Here is a 25307-nt window from a genome sequence, read left to right on the forward strand (position 1 = left end):
GCTCCGTTTTCAGCGAATAAATTAGTCCATTAAAGGTGTACGAAGTTAAGTATAAAACAGTTCACGTTATGCTGTCGAAAATTGCTGTTAATTATATTAGTTAATTAGGTAATTATTATTATATATACAAGTGATGGAAAGTACTTGTTTGTTCGTGTGTTGCGAGAAAAGAAAGTGCTTTTCATTGCGCTAATTATATATAAAATATTTCCTGATAAGACACTCGTTTCATGATACACTGGAATGCCATACATACGAATAGACAGATATTAACAAGCATATAGCCCTAAAAATCCAAGTATTCAAACTTGTCATGTCGGTATAATAATTTCCCACTCGTAAATAACAGGTTATCAACTGAATATCCACTTTAATTATATCTTACGCATCCGCATTCGCGTGTCTATCCTACAAAAGGTCCCCAATCAACGATTCATCCATCTTTTCAACAAAACCCGCCTCAAACAAAATTACCTTTTACATAACGCTTACAAGTACAAGCTGTCCTGTAACGCGTCTACCATCTTCCAATCTCACCTATCCAGAAGCATAACACGATCCGAGTTGCAACCGGAATCCACGGATCAACGATCGATTATGAGTTTCGCGGATCTTGATCGTGGTGAAACGCGTTCGTAGTTGATCGCGTTACGCTTCCAGACGACGTAAATGCATACAACCTTCTGGCGGATATCGTTGCCGCGCGTGGACCAACAAAGGGGGAAGAAGAAGAACGTTGTCTCTCGAATACTTACCTGGAACAGAAAAGAAAAAAAAAGAAGAATGAGAACGGTTAAACAGCAAGAAACGACGAAAATTCCAACGAAACAATGGGATAGGACCAAACAATGGACTAAACAGAGAGAAGAGAGAAGGCAACACGAGGGGGACACACGGGTTGCACGGACCCTCTTTTCGACGCTTTTGCTACTTTCGTTAGCTCCAGGGAGGCTGTGGCGCGTCAGGTGAGGCTAGGGCCGAGAAACTGTGCAAGGCACGTCATATTTTATCGCCGTCATTACCGGGCCCCCTTTTCAAGTCTGAATGGGGCGTCCCTTTGAGATGCAGGGCACCAACGTGACGAGGCGCTGGGACTCATTACACGATATAATAAAATGCGCCAAAAAGCCAGTTAGTCGACGGCTCTCGATAAAAGCCAGTGGCGTAGGCGCGGAGAGAAAAAGAGAGAGAGAGATGGAGGAAAATCTGCCCGCGCGCGTGCATAGGTGAGGAAGGAGAGAGAGAGAGATAGAAAGGGAGAGAGACAGACAGACAGACTGACAGGCAGCAGGGTGCTTTTTAACCGGGGAACGAGCGTAGCGTGGAATTCGTTTATTCACGTTTGAAAAATTATGCAAACAGAATTTTAAAATAATGCAGTGTCGCGCGAGCGCGAGTCCGTGTGCCTTTGGCCTGCGCCCGGACCCCGATGGAAATGACGACGATACGAGGTTAATTAATTATCCGCGGCGCAGATTTAAATGGCGGCCGCCCCCAAAGGGCGGTCCTTTTGAGCGCGAAAAAACTTTTTTCCTTCCAATTAATCCCAATTATCGCCTATCGAGGAGCTCGCCAAGAGCCCCAAGTATCGACATATATAAAATCGGCAAATGGCGAACAGCCGCATTTTTTCCCACCCGATTTCGAAGAAACCGTCGAAACGAAGAACCAAATTAAGGTACCGTCCCGTTGTTAAACTGGGTTGATGGCATTATATGGTCAGTTATGGAGGAAGGTATAAACTGTTGGCCACAAGTATTAAGACACCTGCTACGGTACAAATTACATGCTTTTCACTGCTTTCGTTACCTGGTTATTTTACCGTAAACCTGATTTGCAATGTAAGAACCCAAGTAAAAGGAAGTTTGTTGGTCTCACGATAGACGCTTCTCTTTTTTTACATAATTTTTGTTCTATACCGTGTCCTAATATTTATGCTAGACTGTGAATGTACATGCAAATTCACATTCTTATGAATATAACGACGAAGGAGATAGGATCTAAATAAATATTCACAGTCTACTTATAGCTTATAACAGCCAGCAGTATAGTTGCAGAAAATCCTCTCTTCTGCATAAAGTGTAAAACCCGCTCTGTCCACGAAGCGTCGCTTCATAGAAGCGTCTATTAAACATTGCGATACGTCTACGCCGGTGGTCAGTCTACGAAGCGTGCAGTAAGATGTATTTTGTCTTACTATTAAAACATCGAGCGACGAGGAAGACCTACACCATCCTACACCACTACACTCGTTTATAGCTGCAACGTACGCCTCGCTACTGGCGGCTATGTTAACGCCAATCGTCATGAGGAAAACACGTAGCGACGAAAACAGTTTGCTGCTGTTTCGTGGGCAGGTGCGCGTGGCTTTACAATGACCGCTGCATGGAATCATTGCAATAAATCACTGTTAGCATTAATAGGTCTATTACGCGTCTATGAAGCCTCATTTTACAATATTACAGATTCTACGAAGTTAATTTTCCAAAAACTAGTAACGATAACGCTGGTCAACTCAACTCGAGTTAACGAATCTCGATCAACGGGATTCTATTCTGTCATTGCAAAAGCTAGACGTTTCCAAAGTAAAGATTTTCCCTATCGGTGAACACTCGTTCGAAACGCGAAATAACGCAATAACGACGTGGTAAGAGCGGCTAGGAGCATCCAGCAAACGCGACGCGACGGGGCAATCGAATCGGCCACGCTCGGCAGAGCAACGCGCGGTGGATAACGCGAGGCCAGATAACTGTGGCACGCCACGGTAACACGTCGAACACGTTGGGCACGATTAATGATAAAAGGGTGTAGAGAATTCCTTATCGGCGGTCGAGACTTTCCACCAGCCTTGTTAGAACCACTGTCTACGTCCCACGAGCCACGAACCGCGTTTAACGTGCCAGTAAATAAGAGAAGGAAAACGAGACATAGTCTAGAGGCGAAAATCAAACCAGAGGTGCCAGAATCTAGGTAGGTCGACATGGGTTGTATATTGTTCATAAATTAAGTACATAAAACCGTCGCGTTGTGTCGGTCTCTTTGATGCTGGATAGGCGGCGAACGCGTTTCTTCTATTTACAAGGCTGCCTCGCCAGGCAATAGACAGACACGACCAGGAGAAGTAGAGAAAGAGAGTTGTAGAGTAGAGAGGGGGAAGCGAGGGCGAGAGTCTCGCGTTCGCGATAAGGTGCACTGATTAAGCATTAAGAATTAAACAGGGCTGCGCCATAGATTTTGCTCTTGTCGGTGCCTGGCTGCAGCCAGAGAACGCTTCGACTCTGCACGCGCATACCGCGTCGCCGGTATTACCTCGCTGCAAGATTTATGCGTCTCGCATATGTAATATTCGCGACCTCGCGCGAGCTCGCTCTCCCTGATACACGCTGGTTGCCTGGAGACATATTATCGGCATCGTTGACGCTCGCTAAATGGAAAACGCCGCGTCGATCGGTTCCCGTTCAGCCGGTTGAGACATCGGAACAAATAAATATGACGCAGGTACCGAAGGAAATTGTACTCCGAGTAGAATTTCGCTATCTCCTTCGAGGGTGTCTTTTCCGTGAATTTTGTTTCGTTTCTGGTGATTTTCGAAACAGTATGTATAGATCAGATTAGAAAACTAAATCCAAGCGTAACTCAAATCCAAGTTATCGTGCGAATGACTTATAACTCAAACAACATCAACCGATAGTTAACAAACTTCTAAAACAAACGATATTTGTATTTACAATTTGGTTTTCGTATACCTAAACTAATCCAACCCGGATCCAATTCCAAAGAATCCTGAATCGCTTAAGAAATCTTCAAAACGATGTTCCACAACTCACATCTTACGACATCTGTCAAAAGATGTCGCAGCCTTTAGAATAAACCACGCTCGTCCAACGTTCTTCTTGCGGCTTCCGTCAAAAAACCTCTTAGGCTCTGCAATTCCTGCAGACTTCGCATAGTCATGCGATTTATTCGTCGCGTGTCACGGAACCTCCCCGAAGATCTGTAGCATAAACTATCGCGCGTGTCGCCAACCTCCCATGAGGCCGGTCACCGCGGCTCGATATCCGCGTGTCGCGAGAGGCGGCTTGCACGCCCGCGCCCATATAATATGTCGAAAAAGCGGCAATTTGCCGGGCCGCCGCCAATTATCGACGAGACCACGCCGGCCACGTGGAATCCTGGTCGTTAGGGTAGTTAACGAGTTCGCCGGCACGTGACACCGAGTGAGGCGGCCTCCACCTCCTCGTCTCCTCGTGCTTCCACGACACGATTCCATATACACAGTGGGGAAAAGGAAACCTTAGCAGGGCGACGAGGAGCCGATTGAGAACCACTGAACGGTACGTCCGGTGGGGACTCAACTCGACGAAGCAGGGACGAAGGAGACGTCCGTGGAGGCGAAGAGAGGGATCGAACGGCGGGAAAAGGGAGGCGAGCGTGAGGGACGAAGGACGGAGGCTAAAGGGGAAGGGCAACGCGAGAGGAAGAGCACAGGGCCGTGCTTCAATTCCTACGTGCCCTCCTCTAGACAGATTAGAACCGTGAAACCGCATAGATATGCAATATTGGAAGATATTTGCCTTCCAATATGTGAGGAAATAGGAAGGAACTTGCTGCTTCTGTTTAATCCTTTTAGAGATTCTTTTTTACGTTGTAGAGAGAATTTTATTTTATCAGTTATTTTCTGACCTTTTTGCGAAGAGGAGATAATTTAATACTGAATTTTAAGATCAGTTTTATAGGCGAGGAATATGTACGAGCCTCTAGGAAACTCTAATTTAGAAACACAGTGCATGAAACTTAAAGGGACAGTACTTTTTTAAAACAGAACTCATTCCGAGTAACCAAACAATGGAAAGACTAGAAGGCATTAGATAATCTGAAGAATATTAGTCTCTTGCCAGTAGTATATATGTAAGTGTACATACTTAAATCAGATAACACCATGTTAGATGCAAAATATTGAAATACTACGCGTAATCCGTAATTAATAATTCCGTGTCTGAAGAATTAAGACTAAAATCAGACTGTCGCAAAAGCAATTTTCCTTTGTCATACTCCATCCACAAGTACGACTGGAATAAGGTATTGTAATGTAAGGAACTAAATAAATTTAATTGCAATACTAAATATTCATCTCCATCAAAGAAAAGCTGTAATACGACTCGGCTGCACTTTTCCATGGTATCCATACTTTTTCAACCCATTCTTAACATACAATCGCTTTGCAATTAGCACTTATCTCCGCGCTACAATTTAAAAGATTAATAATCATCATCCAAGCATAAGATAATAAGGAACACGGTTTTTTCCACTGTCGACGCGAAATTGAAACAGAAGACCGTTCCTGGAAGTAAATTGGATTCTACGTTTATCGTAGGCCAACGAGAGAAGCCAGCGACGATTCTCGTCCAGAAAGTTCGGCCGTTGCTTCGGCGAAAACGCCATGGAGGATGAGACAGTTTTTATTTCGGGACGCGAGCTCGCCTTTTTCGCGCTGTTTGCAATTGACCCAGTGCTCTGAATCCATCGTGGCTCCCAGAGAAGGATAACCGATACCAGGAACACAACATTGGGTCATCAGCCTTTTGACTTCGTAATACTTCACAATAGCCAATAATCCGAGTAGAATACATCTAACGATACGACCAAACGAGAAACTCAAATTCTCCTAACATATCGAAACCTTGCTTGATCCTTACTCAGCTCCCGAAACGAATAATCAAAGCCAAGTCTTGGCAGTCGCGGGTAACCCCGAAGAATGGCACTCGTCGAGTCCAATTACCACTTTTCAGGGCGAGAGCTCCGTGGTTAGCCGGGAACCGAAAAAATCTCGAAGCGGAGGGAGCTTATCAAGCTCTCTCTCTCCCTATTCTCAAGCCAAGAAGAGGCATGTAAGTGTGTGTGCGTGCGTATGTGCGCGATGCGGCTTCAGAGAGTGCAGAAAAGAGGATGGCGAGAAGCAGCACGGTGCGGCGGCCGCCGCCGCCGCCGGGAGCGGCGAACGAGTGCGCAAGAAAGAGGACAAAGAGTGTGCAGCGAAGAGGGAGAGACGAGTAGTTGTAGAAAAGGCTGATAGATCATGTCGTGGGGGCTGGCGGAGGGCGTCCAGCAACTGCGTCGGTAACGAGGAACGGCAGCGACGTCGGCGGCAGCAGAGGCGACACCCACTACGTGTGTGCACACATTCGCGCGCGCGAGTCCATCCGCGTGTCTTCTCTCGGTGTTCTCTTCTATCTCGTTTCTCCATTCGTTCTATTCTGCAAACTTGGCCCATCGAAAGTATATCGCGAGATCTGACCATATTTTTCGTACAAATCTCGCCATCGTCTGGTTTCGTTTCTCGTTTCCTCGCTTCCGTTCCGTTCGCGAAATTTGCTTAACTATCTGTTGTTTGCGTTATATGTATATGCACAAGTTGTAGCAGAGTTTTCGTTTGGTGTAGTCTTCTCCGGAAGCCTGTCTCTTTCTCCTTCTCTCGTTTACTGGTCTCTCTATACTCTCTCCATGCCGTCGTCGCCCTATCTCTCGCGCGCGAGAGACCGGCCGATACTCTCTCTGTGTGCTCGTTTACAATGTTGCCGCGTCTGGTGCGCGGCACCGCCGCGGCCAACTCAGGGGCGTACGCAGCCCGCGCGCAGCCCGTTAGAGCCACTTCACGGATTCGTCGCGTGCTTTGCGATTTGCAACGCCTGCGCTCGCGCGGCTAATTGAATCGCTCCGCTCCGCTCGACGGACGCTGCAGCGTCCCGAGGCCGCTTCGAGCCTTCCACCGGCCCGTCACTTCGTGGAGCCTATCACCGCGCGTATAACCATCTCGCACGTGCAACATTTAGGGGCAGGACTTATGGCTTTATCGATAGACAAGTATTCTTGTAAATGTGATTATCTGGCAATAAACGTTGATTTAAGTATATTTGTCTAGATTTATCGGAGAGCAGATCTTACTAAAACCGAACGATTCTTTCATGATATTCTCATTTGTTTATCTTAATCTTATATTGACATTATTGAGATATAGGCAGTCACGATAGTTGAGATTGGGTTTCCATTAGGTTATTTAATTTGCGCTTGAATTCTGTGTCTTAGGTGATGAATGTTACTAATGATTATTATCGGAGTAGTTGAGATAAGGTTTGAGTCACGATACTCAATTTTAGGCTATTTAGTTCGCATTTGTATTCCGTACCTTACATGACAAATGTCATCGATGATCTATATCGGTTGGAGGCTATAATAATAGGAAGCAGAGTGCTTTGCTCGAGGCTTGCCGATGGAGACACGAACGAACTAGACTCGTGTTGTAGACAGTGAGATAGAGGAGATCGGATGAGAGGATGTAATTGCAAACTGAACCGGTTAACGAACGCTATTAGAAGAATCGTATATGTTGTTCATAAGTAGGAAACTCGACATAATTACACGAAGCGTGGAATATAAATGAGAATGAAATATTTCAAATTAACGTGTACTAAAATATATGTACCAACATACGTTAGAAGATGAAAATAAACACATATTTTGTATCTCAATATGTCGGTATTAATTATACCAATAGCTTTTGTGTACTTTCATCAACTGCACAAACAGGATATCTATGTAAATGTGATATATCTGATTAACGCAAATCTAACCTAACCTAACCCTATTATTAACCCTAACCTTTGTATCATTCATGAACCAACAACACCAATTAACCTTTAATAACTGAAAAAGCCTATTATACTCGTACTTACCAATCACCCAACCCCTAAACACCATCAAACTGACAAAGTACAGCGCAGAGTCAACCGGCAAACCGCGAGCGTTTGATCGGTTTCCGAGGCGGAACTCGGCGGACTCGTGGGCGAACGGATAACGGTTAAAGTTCATTTACATTTTCCAGCGACAATGTGGCCGCTGCTCTTGACACACCGCGCGAGTTGCCGCGAGCGAATAAGATTAAGCAAGAAACGCGTCCGAACGGTAGTTCCCGGTAACCAAACAGGAGAGGAGAGACGCGCACTGAGCTCTGTTTCGTTCGCTTCACGGATCTCTTCATGTTCTTTTTCTCTTTCTCTCTCGGTTCGATTCTTGGCGTAAGCACGAGCTCGACGTGGGCGTCGCCACTTCGTAACAGTTTATCGGAACACGAAACCACGTTACTCGACTCGATAAATAAATCTGAGGTTTATTCGGGCTTGTCGATAAAACGGTCGAAACGCGTCCAAGAGGGCGCACGTGCACCTTGCATCGTTACGAACGCGCCGGTACTTGGGGAAACAATGGACCACGCCTGCACGAATCCGCGAGGAACACGACGGGTAACCGATATATACGATCCGATGCAATGAACGAAACTCCATAATTCATCGGCGATGTCGGTGAACTGATTGGATCAAGCGAACCTTCGTCCACTCGTTAAATTCCTTTTTCGGGGGGCTCCGTGAGGTTGGAACGGGTTCCTGTTTAGTTTCGAGTATTTATTCGAGGATGCTGCTTTTTACCGTGCGAGGGTTCGAGAGATAGACCAGCTTCTGAGCATTGTAAATGACTGAGTTCTGTCTATTTATGGAGTTCCCTCGATTTTCATGGTTTCGAGTTTTAGAGCCTCCGCGCGAAGCTTGTTAGTAGAGGTAACGTCATCCCTCTAGAGAAACGTATTCCTATCTATATTTCAGAAATATTATTCGGGGCTTATATCCGTTGTAATCAAGAGATTTAATCTCCTAAAGAATGGTACGATCGCATAACGATAACAACTTTGAATGAAATTTTAGAAGTTGGTTTTACAAATAACAGGCAACTACCTGTTTGACATCTTAAGTGGGAAGATCGTAATCTACTGTTTCCGACTAGATTCCATACAGAGACGACAGTGCCAATCCCGAATCAAGTCTCTGACGTAAATTTCCGATCAATCAAATTTAATCGACAGTCTAACCCTCTACCCTTATGAACGGAATAGCACCAGAAGCATTTAATCTCAATGGCAGATCACTATCACCTCGGATCGTTGCCACCTCAGCAAACTCGATTACATAATCGACTCGCATCACGAAATCCCGTGCACAAAATCTCGACACCTACGCGAGATGACAACCATCTCCTTCCAATCGGAGAATAAGCCATAGAACTGTAGGTAAGCGACAACGTAACCAAACTTCTGTTTCTAACAAGTGACTGGAGTTGGGAAAAACAAGCCGCTATCCGTTCGCCCGGCCTCGATTCTTCTCGCAATCGGTTGATACGCGAACGTGGGCGCTTCTGAGCGCCAGCGGGGCGGAGAGAGCGCCGGGGCGCGTTCCTCTCGCGTTGAATGCGCTCGCCTCGTGCCGGATATCCCTCGCGGGACTCGCCGGAGCACTGAAAGCGGAGCAGCAGCTAAATGAGTGCTTTCCACGCTACTGGATGATGGATGAATGCCTACACGTTTGCCGCCGTCTCTAGATAAGGAGACGAATGATTGCTATACGCGGCTGGTTTGCTCTAAACGCGCGCCTGGGGAATTGCTGCTCTCTCGAAGAACTCGCGGACGCGTTGTTGTTGCAGCTGCGCCAGCAGCAGCCTTAGCAACCATCCGTACGGCGAGAGAGCGAAAGAGGAAGAAGAAGAAAGGAAGCGTACGTGTGTATTATTCTTCGTGGGCTGCATACGACCGATGTCTCGCAGCGGTGGTAGCCGGTGTCGTTGTTACCACTTATCGCAAAAACTGATCCGACGCGGTGTGCCGAGCCACGCGAGTTGGCCCGTGGAATATGTTAGCGCGGCCGTTTAAGGGAGCCCGCCAACCGGTCACGGGGATGTTCCTCTTCTTGGATCTGAGACGACTGGCGAACGCAGCGCCGTCTGTTGCCGCTTTATCGGACGCACCACCGGAGATAGAGGGAACACGACGTCCGATGGAAGGTTCGAAAAAGTGTGTATCGCTGAGTTATTGAGTGCCGTTGTGGTCAAGATTGGGTCGAACACGGACGACACGTCGTAAATTCCAATTAATCGCGTAGATGGGCCAGAGTTTCGGATCGAGAAGAAGTCGCGAATATAGATACTACTAGCGGCTCGAAGTGGGACGAGAGGATGCTGTTCCAGGAAATCAGGAAACGGGTAGAAAAATCTACCGCGCGATGATCGAGAACGGAAGTAGTTAAGGAGAACCGTGGCCTGGATTTAGAGTAGAAGGATTTAGAGCCGAGGATGGCAAGGCTCGACGACGAGGGAAATACAATATTTATGTTGATGCTGCGCGCCGGCCGGGCCTCGGTGTTTAAGTTGTGTAAATCCAATATAAACGCCAAACCTGTAATAAATAACCTCTCGGCTAGTCGAGAAAGGAAGAGGAGAAGAGGAGCCGGACACCACCGAAGAAAGAGAGGAGCCTCGCGTTACGGGAAAGAAGAGCCGAAACGCGCTGGAAGAACCAACTGCGAGCAACAAGGAGGCACGAGACGAAGGTGGAGGTTATATTATACCTGCGCCTTTGGGCCTTCGGGCTTTGCCTTCGAGAACGAGATGAGAAAGTATCGTCTGCTCTCTCCCCGCGTTCCGTTCAACAGAACGAGAGGCAACGATCCAAGTAGGAGGAACGAAAGGTATCCTCGAAAAAAGAGGGCGGAGGAGTTTTGACCCTTCGCTAACGGGACCCTTCCTCGCTTCTTTCTCGCTTATAACGCGAATCCCTCGACCCTCGGCCCAAATAATAGTGTTCGACCGGTGAGGCCCACATGGAAACGAGACACCTACGCTACTCTCTCCACCTCGACTCTCGCGCGCCGCATAGCCTCTCTATAAGTCTCTCGGTCCTGCTTCCAACCCCCGTTGTACTTCCGCCCCCGACGCGCCGCGTGTCGACGACTACTCCAGTTTCTCTGTTACGCAATGTGAAATCGCGCGGGGCAGGTGCCATTCCTAGACAAGGTCAACGTCAGTCGGAATAACTCGAGGGGAGGCTGCTCGTAGAAAATTCGAACGGTACCTACTACAGCCATGAACTTACGTAATTCCAAAGAAGATTACGATATGAATGGTGGATATTGGATTGGCTTACCTCTTTGAGGCGCAGATTTTTGTAGCAGAAAGTCTCCAAATTTTATTTTGTTATAGTATGTAAAAATAGGATTACTTGTGTAACAAGCAGTAGATATATACATTTAAGGAAACAGCAATTCGATCATTTCTATGAAAATATTGTATATACCGAAGCTAAACTCGCTTCTAAATTTTTAAGCATACAAAGGAAGGAATTATGCGACAATGCAAAGTACATGAGTCTAGGTAAACTACGCATTTGTACCGAGAAGCGTAAAACAATATTTTTCCTCCTCGGCTGATCTAACATTTGCCGGGAATGTTCCTAACTAAACAAACTGAGTGCGACACAACACGAACCTCTGTATTTCCAGTTATTCTAATTTCTCAAGGTGAGTTGCAACATATCCTACTATGCATATCAAGATGTTCAAAAGGGTATTTTTTAACTCTCTACGTCCCAAAGATTAAAACGTTTACTATCGAATTACGTTGGATATAAGGAAATGTATGAATTAATACGAGAAGGTATAATTTTAGCGCCTTATGGTCTAATATCGAGTTACATTTCTTAACATTTGATTAGGGCCTCGTTTCGAGAAAGAAGCTTGGATCTTCAACAAAATTTGGCTTAGTATAATTTCACGTTCGATTATAATATTCCAATATTGGTATCCAATAAGCAAGGAACTATAGCAAGCTCCCGACGATCTTCAGACTCTCCCAGACTTTCCCGTGAACTCGTTTAATTCCAAATAAATAATTCTCCACAAAAAAATCTCCCTTCTAATAAAGAATTTCTCCAAACAGAAAAACTCCTCTCTTCAACGTAGAACATTAATTAAAAAATCTTCCAGACCACAGTACAGTACAGAGGATCCCGTGTCCACACAAGACACTCGACCCAGCCCGTAACTCATTCGCCATACCGTTAGGTGTTTCAATAAAGTCGTACGACACGGACAAAAGCTAACAATTGCCAGTATTTCCTTGTGTTGGTTTCTAACTCTGCTCTATCTGTCTCTGGAAATCTGCTTTCTTTTGGAGCGCACGATTCTTGGCATCGATCGAGAGCGCAACCTTGACTCCGGAGGCGCAGAACACACGCGGTTCTGCTCGTTGCTAGCCTTGGTTTCGGTGTTCGCGAGCCGATTTCGCAATTCCGCGTCACGAACGATCCAGTTTGCTGGTAGCGAGCAACGGCTGCGATCCACGAGGCTGATCGCGCCGGAGACCGAGCCCTACATACATATTACCATTAGGCGAGTCGAGGTCGGGAACCGGAGGGGCGGGGTGTGGCCGGCGAAATGCAATTACGCGAAAGCGTACCCAACGACGACGTCGACGACAGTGGACCGTACCCTGTGTCGAGACACAAGCTCCTTTGGAGCCATCAACGACGACAGAATGACAATGCTTCCATAATTAACGAGCCATTTTTCGAGTGGCATGTTCCACGTAATCGCTCGCTGTTGGCTGAAATTTTTCCTCAGCCAGGTCACGAACAGTGACGTTTTCGAGCGGTAGGTTTGATTCGATCGTTAACGAATATAACGCAAAGAGAATTTTTTTGACTGCGGTATGGAAAGCGACAATAACTTTAAGTATAAGTAGAATTTTTTAAGGAACATGATAAAAACTACTATAATGTTGCTACGTTTGTGTTATTACGATGACAGGATTCGTAAAAAATTTCTCGTAGGTAAACCACGGAAATAAAAATGTCGATGGATAGGAAGTGGACCACTCGAAACTTAACGATCCTCCGATTTTCAGAGACGAAAGCTGGAATGACGCTCGAGTAGACGTGATATAATGAATCCCGGTCGTAAAGAGTGTCTCTTTGTTACCGCGGGATAGATCCGGCCGCTTTTTCTTGTCTCCATTATCGATACGTACCCGCGGCCGGTTGCAGTTCGTTTTTATTCCATGTTTAGAGATAGTCGCGCGCGCGCACGCTGCTTTTCATCCGGCATGATCTGCATCGAAAGGCGGCACTCGATCAAAGATAATGAGGAAAGCCAGAGAGAGAAAGAGAAATATGGAGTCCACTTCGTTAAAGCGGGATTTATCGCAGCGGACACCGCGAATCTGCGTATTTTCTCCGTTTCAATCGTCGATTTAACGGAACTGAATAGAGTAACGAGACCTCTTCTGCATATACCATAATCGATTTACCCGTACAAACCACCGCAGACAGCTCCATTTACAACTAGATTACAAATTCTTTATGATCTAGGGTTATGATTAATCCAGATGGAGCATCAGATTTCCCCGTTTTAAAATTAAATCGACAATATTATGATTGTCTTATTGGACTACGATCAAAGCAGTGTATGCGAATGTATCTATGCTTTGAAGGATTAAAGATTATCATTAATACTGTTGGATATTTAAATGCTCAAATACTTTCACCGATACTTATGCTACCCCATATCTTATTATAAGTTAATTCTTTATGAGCAGATTGAGTTATTAATAATACAAGTGAAACTCCTCCCTCAAATTACTCTCCGCGTAATCTATCTACACATAGCGAAACGAGTGTCCTCTTCGACTTATCAATTGTAATTTGTCCACTTTTAAATAACGAACATCTATAAATACCAAATTCGATAAACAACAATCACGACGAGAAATCTAGTTTTTCATAATAATTGTATGATGTAATAGAGAGATATCGAGAAGTATTTCAGATAATAAATTCCAGGTAGTAAATACTAAACATTCAAACATAAGCGAAAATGAAGTATTTATAACATGTATCTTTTCTTTAAGGACAACTAAAAAGATAAAGTTTAACAAGTGCTCTGATTATTCTATTAGGTTGTTCGAAATGTTTCTTTCGTTTTATAAGGAAATAATAGACGCACGGTGTTTTTTGGTTTATATTAGTTTATTGAATTATGCACGAACATGACAAGAGAAATAGAACGAAATGTATCATACTTAATTCAATAAAATAATAAAAAACAAATTATTGTTCGTCTATTATCACCTTATGAAATGAAAGAAAGTTTTCCGACAACCTAATATATATCTTTTTACACATCTGCATGTTCAAATTCCCCGTAAATGCGTACGAATTCTAATTCTGACAAACTATCGCTTGGTTCCTAATAGGTTAAACCCAGAAGACTTTCCCGTGTGACGACGAAATGAATGGCAGTAGGCAAGGCAAGGTTAACGGGGTAAAAGCAGCATCGTTTCTGGCAAACTAGCAGCGAACAACAACAATGGCCGTAGCACGACTATCGAAGCGTCCCTCCAGCGTCTTTGCACCGCTGATATACAAGCTAGGCACTAGCATAGGGACTACTGGCCTGTTGGTAATTACCCATCGTAAATCGTGCCGTTCACCGAGGTCGCTCCCTCGAGTAACAAGGCGGCCAACTTTGAAGACGAGAACTCGCCGCGGCAGCAGCACCCGTTGAAATAAGAAGCGCGACCACGGGAAACCGCTTCCAGCCGTATACACATACAGGAAGAGAATAAATTTTCGATATATATCCTGCTCGTGAGTTTATCTTAGTTCCGAGTCTTCGATAGGATAGTCGTTCTCAAAGGGTTCGGGTTAAGACATGGTTTGCACTTTGCAGCAGAACGAGAAAGTCTTTAATCGTTGGTGGATCGACGACAAGTTGTTGGGGAACCTAGGAGAGATAAATCACGACGGTAATTCGATTCGCGGGATAACGCGTTCGACGACGATGCAACGGCGTGAAATTGATTTTTAATTGGCAGATAGGAAGAGAGAGACGAACGGTCTTTTTTCAGAGGAGAATTATTTATAGCTCGGATATTAAGTGATTTGTGCGATTTTAATGTGCAACGTGATCCTCTTCCAGGCTTCTTGGATCTTCTAGTATTGCTAGTCTATATCAGTCCGATATCGATATCGAACTATTTATAGGCAATTTCATAAATTACGATCAGTTATTAGCTGAGCTAAGTTTCTTTCGTTTCATAAGGTGATAATAGACGAACAACAATTTCTGTTTTTTATTATTTTATTGAATTAAGTATGATCCATTTCGTTCTATTTCTTTTGTCATGTTCGAGCTTCGAATAATTATATCATCGTGTGATAAAATTTGAAGATCAGTTACGTATTACGCGTTAATTACTCGATGTGAGTTATCCAACAAGAGCGTAAATAAGTTTGAAACTCTTCAAATGGCTCTCGATGCTCTTATATTTTTATACAGATTCCCACCTCTCCTTCGATGTAGCAATAATCCACATTTCTCGCGCCATAACCATCACACGATTCCATCGAACTTACTAAAAATTCCTTTAGAAAAACCGACCGCAACGAATACAGGCTAAATAAAAAATAAAGAAGCCTATACCTGCCATTTTCCACTCGATAACATTCTTCCTCGCCAAACTCTCTCTCTGTCTCCCTCTCCGTGCCCTAAAATACGAACTCGAACCCAATAATTAGCCGAAATTCCGTCGATAAAACAAACATCGTCGACAATCGACTACCGAGATCTTCGGACGGTTATTTTGGCCGCGTGGAAAGCGGCGTAACGGCGATATATCGCGACGACATCTTGCCAGGCCGTGTGGCGCGCAGCAACACACAGCTGCTGGCTGCATTTCGCTGCGATGTTTCGGCGCGATTACGCCTGTTAATGGCGCGGCGTTATGGCGTCACACGGCTTCTCTCCCCCCCGCGAAAGTCCGCCGAAGAGAGGAGAGAGGCTGCTGCTGCTGCCGCCGCCGCATAACGAAAAGTGCGAAGGCACCGAAGTTACAAGAGGATAAAAGGATGCACGCCTCGAGCTTTTATGGACGGCCGATGCTCGAAGCAGAGTCGGAACAGAGACGGGACGAAGGGCCCCGAGAAGAACAACCGGAGAGAAAAAGAGAGAGAGAGAGAGAGGAGACGCACGCATTATCTAAATGCGCGACACTCTGCGAGAGCTGGTACGCTCGCGCTCTCGTGCTACCACCCTCCCTCCTCCCGCTTCGTCCGCTTCGCCAACGTCACACAAGCTACCAGATTTTCTCCTTTTTTTCATCGTACCCTCCGCCTCTTACACCGCCACCGCTCTCTAAGTACCGCATGTCCCGAGTGCTGTCCGACCATCGTCAAGTGGACAATCTCTTCGGGAGTCGTCCTCCTGTTCGGCAGAAACCTACTGCTATGGTGTATTCGTCAGCCTTGTTTGTTGCACGTGTGCTGGCTCGCGTGAAACAATCAGACTCATACGGAGTTTTCTAATAGGACGTGAATATGGAACGTTGGCACTATGAGCGAATGTAGCATGGTGGTATACACGTATGTTTGAAAGTTTTGATCAGGCGTGTGGTAAAATTTAACTTTTCCACTTTGGGTTTACTGTGTGCACGGTGGAGGATTTGATTGTGGACAATGTACTGCTAAAATTTGTTCTTCTTCGTTGTCAGGACTGGTGGTATGTGGTAGTATGTAGCAGACAAGTTGAGAAAGACTCCTTTATGATGAAGTTAAAGAATTTTCCTTTTTTCTTTAAATAGACGCTTTAAGAATTGTCAAGAGAATAGTTGTAATAATAAGCCTTCTTCGTGATAGTAATCCTTTCGACTCGATTATGTATTTGTCAGGACATTTAGCTTGCATCGTAACTTCGATTGAGAATTACAAAATATAAATTATAATTTGTAAGAAAAATATGCTTCTTAAATATATAAATATTTGTTATGAAGACTATCTTCATAGCAACGATAATTGAAGAATCGTTTCACCAGCTCATTCTACGATGTACGAACTGTGTATTGTATTCGTAAGAGAGACGGTGAAAAGCGCCTGCCTCGAACGCCAACCGAATGTTGTACAGTATAACCATGAACGAATCTGTAACAAGAAATCCTAACTAACGAGGTTAATTAAGATTCCTTTGATTAGATTAACCTTGATTATCGGCGCTAAACAAGTGTAACTGACGAAGTGCACAGGAGCTTCAAAGAGAAACCAGAATTAGAAACGAGGACCAATTCGTCTCGAGCTTCCTGCGAATTTAGTAGCCATCGAGACTTTAACTCTCCACGATCTCAACAATTATTCTTCTTCGACCAACCCCGCCTCTTTTCTTCTTTCTTTCTATACAAATCTGACCGCACCAGCCAATTTCGCTTAATTTTTCTATAAATCCTGTTATTAATGCAATACTAATCATCCAGAAACAAACCGAACAACGTTATTTTTTCTAAATTATTTCAATTTTAATACCATAGGATTTCGATATGAGACTAAATGATCATCGATATTGTTACTAACGGCAAGATATGGTTTTCTTCTTTCATTTGACTCTCTGAATTTTTTTATCATATACGTAAGACGAAAAACTCAATAATTTACGTCGCTACTTTTTGCTTAAAGTCCATCAACCAGCTTTTAAATAATTAATTGGACACGCCATATGCGATAGTAGAAGGAGACGTATTAATCAGGCCAGCCTCTACGTATCTCAATTAACTCATCAACTCATATCGATCGGTCTGTATCAATTTCAACAACATTCGCGAAACATATCGTGCAATCGACAGCACTGAAAAATCCGCCCTCGAAGCGGAAGATCGCGTCTACCAGCTGTCTTCGGCGACACCTGTCCCCACTTGGCACAGAAATCGAAGAATCTGCGTGATTCGGATCTGTACACCTCGAGCTGACCAATCGAAACAGGATAAGAGGGGAAAGAAAGCTGTCCCCCGGGAGAACTGGTAATTAGGTACGTCGATGAACGGACAAATTAGTCGACTGACATCTGCTGCCACGAGCGAGTCAGGCGTTAAGGCCTTCATCATCGTCTTCGGTTTGAATTCTCGTCCCTTCTTTAGCTTCTGTCGTAAACTTCAGTTCAGATGCAACGATACGAGTTCGTCCGGCATCGTGGGCCCATTTCTCTGACTCGAAACGATGCACGAGGACTTGGAAGGCGCGTCCACGATCCCCGAAAGGTGTCGAAATCGGCGAACGTGCGATATACGACGCCGTGTTGCAGCTGCAGCTCCGCGAGAGAAGGCCGTGGCCCCGCGAGGCAAAATATCATCGGGGAATTCGACGAACGATCGCTCGTAAATTACTGTGGCCGGCCTCGCGCGCGTGTACGTGCACAAGTACGCCGAAAAACGCGGCTCAAGAATTCCTCCCGAGTCCCTGTGCAACGAACGTTACGGACGATTTCTTTTGGATCGTTAATTCGCGAATTTCATTAGATAGGGACGGTTCTAACGCGATTAAACGTACGCTGCAGCTTGAAACAAGAGGAAAATTATTTTATGGCTTGACATAAATAAGGGCGGAACGAAGAAGAATTACATCGGACGTCCGGCTTCTGAGAAGTTGGAGTTTGGAACAATAAGAGAAAAATGCGACACAAAATTGAGAAAATCGGATTTGAAAATTCACCGAACACGTTATAGGACACGGTAATCGCATAATGGTAATCGTAGGATGATACTATGTTTCCACATCTCATTCTAAAATGATAAACAAAAATTTTTTTTTTATTTTGGTTATTTTACAATTTGTCCTTGTGGACATTTGGTAAAGTGTTATATCTTGTTGGTGAAGAAAAAAAAAATAAATAAAAAATAAATATAGCATGTGGGCGGCTACCCCCAGCGGGGTGCCAGCTTCGTTTTTTCTAAGTTATATCTTTTATGAGATAAACAAAAATGACGAAAATTACTCTATATAGTGAAAGATCGCTTGTAAACTACAACAGCTACATTCAGAAATACATTTCAACTGCAAAAAAACAACTCTCTTATTCGTACCTTCTTCTGAAACTTAAGCACAACGAGCACGTAAGAGTTACAATAAGTTTTTTACTCCGTCGCACGGAGGATACAGCAATTTCTTGAACGCGTTTCGCGAGCACCCAGAGGATGTTCGCAGCATACTTTGTTAGTATTCGAAAAAAAAGCACACAAAAAAGTGTAGAAAGAGAAGGAGGAAGAGGGAGAATGGGAATTCAGCGTCGAAACACCGGGCGAACAGTCGTAAATGACTACTCGACGTTTTCGCGATAATGACGTAACAACGTTCGTCGACGACTAATTGGGATGTTTCAGCGCGCGCGGCGTTCGACGAACACAGGAAGCGCAATTGACGCGAAACGATACCGCCGCCCCATAGAGGGACAAAGACAGAGCAAACAGAGTGTGAGGGGGCGCGGGAGGAGGATCGATTCGCTTATCCGGCCGCGAATATCCACGCGAATATACTTAATTGAGGCAGCACTCGATTCAAGGACCCGATAACACGGGTCGAATCAAACGGCCGAATGCAATCGAACGGAAATCAAAAACCTGCATCGGTCGCGCTCTCTTTGCGAACCGACAGGGAAAACGCGGCTGAAGATTATTGATTCACCACCTACTCCATTATACGTTGTGCTTCCTCTCTCTCTTTCTCTCTCTCTCCCCCTCTCTGTACTTTATATCACTGATTAGACCGCGGCCTGGAATCAGACGCCGGTAGTGCTCGTCTTCGACGTCGATAGCACTTTACAGACTGGGCTCGTCGAGATCTTTAAAACGAACTCTCCACAGATTCCTACCGACTTTTGCTACCGGCTCGTTACCGATATTGCCTGTATTTTATATCTGATTTGCAACGGTAACAGCTTTTCCGCGAATAATCGGTGGAGGATGCAGCGAGGTCGTTATATCGATAAGGAATCCGAGTTTTCGTGTTTCAGTAGATGAAAGGACGAATTGATGGAAATCTGCGGAGAAGACATTAAATGGCAGATAAACAAGGAATAAATAAAGAATTACTGGATGAGGAGTTTGCCTGGTGATTAGATAGACACGCATTGAAAGAGCAGCAAAGACGACTAGTGAAAAGCGCAACGTTCTGCAAGAAAAATTGAAGAATATATGGAGAAAGATAGAGGAAGTGTCTGTCAGCGATTTAACCCGGCTATACTATGTAAGCGGTAACCTTGTTTCAAACTCTACCGAAGTTCTTGATTTGATTGTATCAACGTTGCTATTGCAGTCTTGATTGTCGTCAGACTATAGACAGTGATATACCTAAAAACCTTCTTACTACCTCGGCTCACGTAACAAAAAACTCGATAATCGATGGACTTGCGGCAATAACGAGACAGCAGTAACATTTAAACTGTACCTGTTAGAACAGGTAGCAAAGTAAAAGTCCCATATTAAAAAATGCAAAAGTTTATTGCTACAAATATTAATGAAGAAACAAATTTATATATATCCAACAAAATCTCATACTGCGATATTCATCTTTAACTACGAAGATCGTCATTCCACTCTACAAAGTCCAACATACGATATAAAATCCTTCGAAGAGCCATAAAAATAGCCTAGTCCGACAACCAGCAACTTTTCCAAGCAAACGAAACAGCCGACGTCCCAACGAGAAGTCGATCGTGGAGCTGCTTCCAGGAAGCAGTGGCCATCCGAATCGCGTGGAGGCGATCGGAGCGCGAGTAGTGCTCCAAAGCTCGAGAGAAGAGGCTCGACGACGGGCGCTCGAACGAGCAGAGGAGGCCAGTTAAGGACGGAGGGACGAAGATCCGCAACGAACAGAGAGGGGAACTCGGCAGCGAGACACACGGTGTGCAGAGAGGCCGGGAGAAGATCGAGGGACCGAGAGACAATGACACGCATACCGCGCGCGCGGTGGCCGCCTCTATAGGGGAATGCAAATAACAGGAGGCGGCGATGTTTTCGAGTCGGCTAGTAAGGTTGGTAGGGGGAGCGAGAGCAGCGAGAGAGCGTGTTTCACCGATGGTTAGCGTCAAATATTTGGTGCGTGTGCGAGGTATGGCAACGCTGCGCACTCCGAGGGCCTCCGTCTCCTCCTCCTAGTCCGCAGCCAGCTTCTCCACCGCCGCCTCCGCCTCCTCCGCCTCCCAGCGACGAGCCGCCGCCGCCGCCGCCGCCGCGATACACGCCGCGCGCGATAGCGTCACGCCACGCAAACTAATTAATTAGTTGCTTTTCTAACGCCGAGGCTAACCACCGAGAGAGCGGACCTCCCCGTCATGCGACTTTTCACGCGTGTTACCGCCGATTTATCGATGCTTAAGAGCTCTCCTACACGATGATACGAGACTCACGATACGCGTATGATGGATACCGATCGTATATTATCGCCTATAAAAGCATTTAGATTGAGATATAGTATCGCGATACGGATTTTCGTTATCTTTCACCGCTGGCGATTTTTAACGAACGTGCGAAGGCGACAAAACAAACAACGATCGATCGTTTCACGCGCTCGAAACATACAGCGTCGTTAAGTTTGTTGCATCCTCTTTCTCGGTTTCTTAGCTAAGAAATAAACGCTTCGATACCTAGCTACCCGCCTATTAGCCGGATACTGCTTGCACGAGTATCTTACTGTTGGTGCAGGTCTCGCGGTGTGAAAAATTAGGTTACGGGATGTACATCCTTGTTCGAAAGTTTTCGGACAGTTATATTTGCTTCGAAAATAGAGAAAATTAAGTAACCGATAGAAAAATCCAGAGAATAGCGAGCAAGAAAGTATACGACGATGGAATGTCAAAAGCTTTACTAAAAAAAAAAAAAAAAAACTAGAACTGTAGACTCATAATCTGCATGTACTGCAAAGTATCTTTAGACCAGAAGGGAGTTAAAAGGCAACTTTAATCCAAATTCGAAGAATCAGTAAAGATTACTTAAAAACGAAGCAATTCTTATTCCAAGCACGCGGAGCAAGCATCAAGATCCGACGAGAGAAAAAAAAAATAGAACGAAGTGAAGCGGAAACGCGGAATAAAACGCCGATATTTCTCCCTGGAACTGTATTTGATACAATCTGACGTAATAAAAGTTTAAACGGACGAGAGAGCACGGTGAACGTTGCGCATGCATATCATCGTGAAAAAATGCGGGAACCGAGCAGGACGAAGATTCCGTGGATAGATTTCAAGGATCCCCGCGTGGTCCCGGCGTTTCTCTCGTCCGACTGCATTTGTATGCGTTACGGTTCGCAAAAAGTTCTGCTGGAAGTGGCGAGTTCCTTTGTAGCCGGTGGACTCTTTAGGATTCCTGCCCCTCCTTAGACAATTTGCCGGCCGCCTCCATAAACGGACGCCGTAGTTCGTTCGCATAGTCAACCCGTTTCCTGTCATTAACGCATTGAAGGTTCACCGACGACGCCAGAGCCACCTATATATCGCTTTAGTATCGAGATCTAGCAGCCTGATCTTGTCAGGAAATTGAAAAACGTATGAAAGATTTATTATATGTTTATTATGTATATCAGGAATTTATTACGCACGCACTTTACACTATGCAAGGGTTAACTTCGTTTCAAGTCCTAGTCCAGTTCTCGATTTGATTGTATCAATTGATGCCACTACGTAGTATCTATGATCTTACATATGTACATATAAAAACATAACTCCCATTCACGACATGCATATAATAATAGCAACATTGTATTACAATGCGGTTCAACTCCATTTATGCGGACTCTATTTACTTACAATTACTGGCTGATTAAATGAATTCTTACCAGTTGAATCTTATTTGCACGTGAACTCCTATTACACGAATGGAAAAAGTCTCGCCGAGTGCGTTAGTATGTACAAGCCTGATTTTATCGGGACGAATTGTTCCTAATTTCAGGAATCAGAGGATCTATGTAGATCTCTCTTGAGATTTCATGACCCCCGATACACGAAGAACAGACATGTGTCTTCCGTTGAGAAAATTAAAGGTTAGAACGAGTATCTCAAGATCTGATGATAGACTGTTTTGTATGGGGATAAAAGTGTAATTCGACTGTAATTGGAGTGTAATGTGAGTTGATTCCTGCGATGAGAACGATATTGAAACTTTACTCTAATAAAAATTGATCTTTTCTCTCTTATTCTACATCTATCTCTCACATTTAACGCTATTACAACTACCAATTAGGTACAGCGTATACTTAAACTCACCATATGCAGATATTTGAAACGAGCATAAATAGATAAGTACGATGAAACGTTAGAATTAATTTCGCTGAAAGCGCACGAATAAGAAAATCCAAAAATACAAAGTATCCGTATCAACGTCCTAGTCGATGACCCTGTCGCACGAGGATAATTGCAACGTATCCCCAAAGAGAATCCGCGCTTATTAGCATTTAACGTGGGTCCACCGTGTAAAACGAAGGTTTTTCTGGGTCCGGTGGCCATCCGTCTGGCGATGTGACGCGCCGGTTTCGACCGCGCGTAACCACGTGCCGAGCGGAATCGGCAAAAACCGGAGAAAAGTACGCGCGAAGCGCACCGGGGAATACCAAGGGACCAGCGATACCGAACAAATTGCGAGAAGCACCGATGCCATTAAAGGAGCGAAAGCGGCAAAAATGCAGCGGATCGTCTCCTCTCCCTTTAGCCTCTCTGCACACGGGTGGTTCCCTGTGCTCTTGGCTTGAACCCTCCTCACCTTTCACAATTTGTTTCCCGTCTTGTCCTGCTCGCGATACACCGGCAACAACACGAGTAATGACACGCGGGATCCACCCGGTAACGTAATCTTCCATCGTATCATCTGTTTAGGGAAACGCGTACAGAGGGATGAAGAAGTGGCGATCGTTATCGCGACTTCGCAAGCTGTTCGAGTCAGCGCTCGTTTATCGGCATGCGTACAAGGGGAGGAAAAGTGAAACGTAATTTTCGTTGCTTCGAAGCGGTATGACGGAGATCGTGATTGCTGCAATGCCGGATAAGTCAAGTATAAGTTACGAGGGATAGTATTTAATTTCAACTTTTTATTGTCGAGCAATCGAGTAGATTTTTATTTACGACCGGAGAAATCATGGAAATTAACTGACCATCATAAGTCAATGGATATTTGCGAGTTTTAAGATGATGTTTATTAAGAAAGGTATTTCATGAAAACAGGTATTAACCTTTTCAGAAACGAGTTTATTACGACCAGAAGTAGGTAATTATATTTTATTATTATGAGAAAAATGATATATATATATTCTCGTGATTATTAATTGCAGACTGGTTATATATACCACAGTGGTCAATTCTCAAGTTGGAAAGTAAAGAAAGATGATAATTTATAGCAGCGTTATTTTGAACATTTATCTGGAAATTTGTCATTATTACTTGTCCCATCTGCTTGTGATAGACAAACCTATAACTAAATAAATCATTTATCTTTCTTAAATTTAATCAATTTGACTCATGAAAGGTTGTTTTCCGAAAACGCTAATTGCTTTACGGCTCGTAATCGCTTTGTATCAAGTAGCTATACCGGTAATATTTAAAAAGCTTAAAAACCTAAATCTAAAAGCAAACGGAAACCTTAAACCTAACGAATCCACAAACATCCGGAACAGGTATCTCTACCGAACCTACGACAACAAATGCGTCCAATCTGCATTATCTCACATATACGTACAATCTCGTGCAGCGAATGAGATCGTGCGAAGGGACCAGAGGCATCGGAGGAACGATTCTGACGATAGTTTGCAAAGCGAGGGTCCGGCCACGGATCACGGAAGCTTGGCGCCGACGCACGAAGGGCGGGACAAGGGCGCGGCCAGCGGTCGTTCTCCCAATTTCGCGGGGTGCGCCTCGAAACGAGGTGCCGTTGCAGCGCAAGGACCCCCTCAATTATCGGACGCCGGTGATTTAAGGCGAAACCTTAGCGTAGGAGGGCGAGGAACGCTTTTCGCGAGAGGAACGCACCAGCGTCAGACGCCAGGCAACCAACGCAATGGGCAGCCTAACGGCGGTAATCAACGCGTCCAAGATTAACGAGATGCTAAAACGAACCGTGTCTGTATACACACGCAACACATGCAACGTATGTACGTGTGTACGTATATGTGGTTTGGTTATGAATAAATCAATATCGATAAACCGCGTAAGCCGCGTTACGTATTTGTAATAAGCTTCGGAGGATTTATGTGGCGACGGCGACGGTTCACGGTTACCTTCCTATTTCTTTTTCTTATTTTCTCCTTTCCTTCTCTTTTCTCCGCTCCGCAGTGTTCTCTCTCTCTCCCTCTCTCTCTCTTTCTCTCTTTAGTCTTCTTCGACTTCCTGCTGGCAACGCGTCGACCGATCAATTTATTTCACCACTCGTACCGGTATCGCGCGTTTACGCGTCGCTCAACGATGGAAATTAATGCGTCCAGGTGACCGCGGCATTTCGTAATTACAATTACTCGCGGCTACAGAGTCGGGCCTAATTACGCTCGCCGCTTAACAGGTTCGCGCGGACGCATTAAAGTCTCGTATTTCAATTCGTTACGGGACCATCACGGGGATAGGGTTGTTCCTTCCGGGCGGTGCCTC

The 25307-nt window shown here is 44.8% G+C and overlaps 1 protein-coding gene across 1 annotated transcript in view; it reads right to left on the bottom strand.

The window, feature by feature from the left end:
• Nucleotides 1-569: 569 nt before the first annotated feature.
• The window catches only part of LOC132909732 (protein pangolin, isoforms A/H/I/S-like), a 95766-nt gene continuing 71028 nt past the window's right edge, over nucleotides 570-25307 (bottom strand). Inside the window, exon 4 of the mRNA XM_060964734.1 lies at nucleotides 570-755. Within this exon, the coding sequence (XP_060820717.1) occupies nucleotides 585-755 (171 nt within the window). The 3' untranslated portion in view covers nucleotides 570-584. The remainder of the gene's footprint in view (nucleotides 756-25307) is intronic.

The sequence above is a fragment of the Bombus pascuorum genome, chromosome 8 (assembly GCF_905332965.1).
Source record: "Bombus pascuorum chromosome 8, iyBomPasc1.1, whole genome shotgun sequence".
NCBI lineage: Eukaryota > Metazoa > Arthropoda > Insecta > Hymenoptera > Apidae > Bombus > Bombus pascuorum.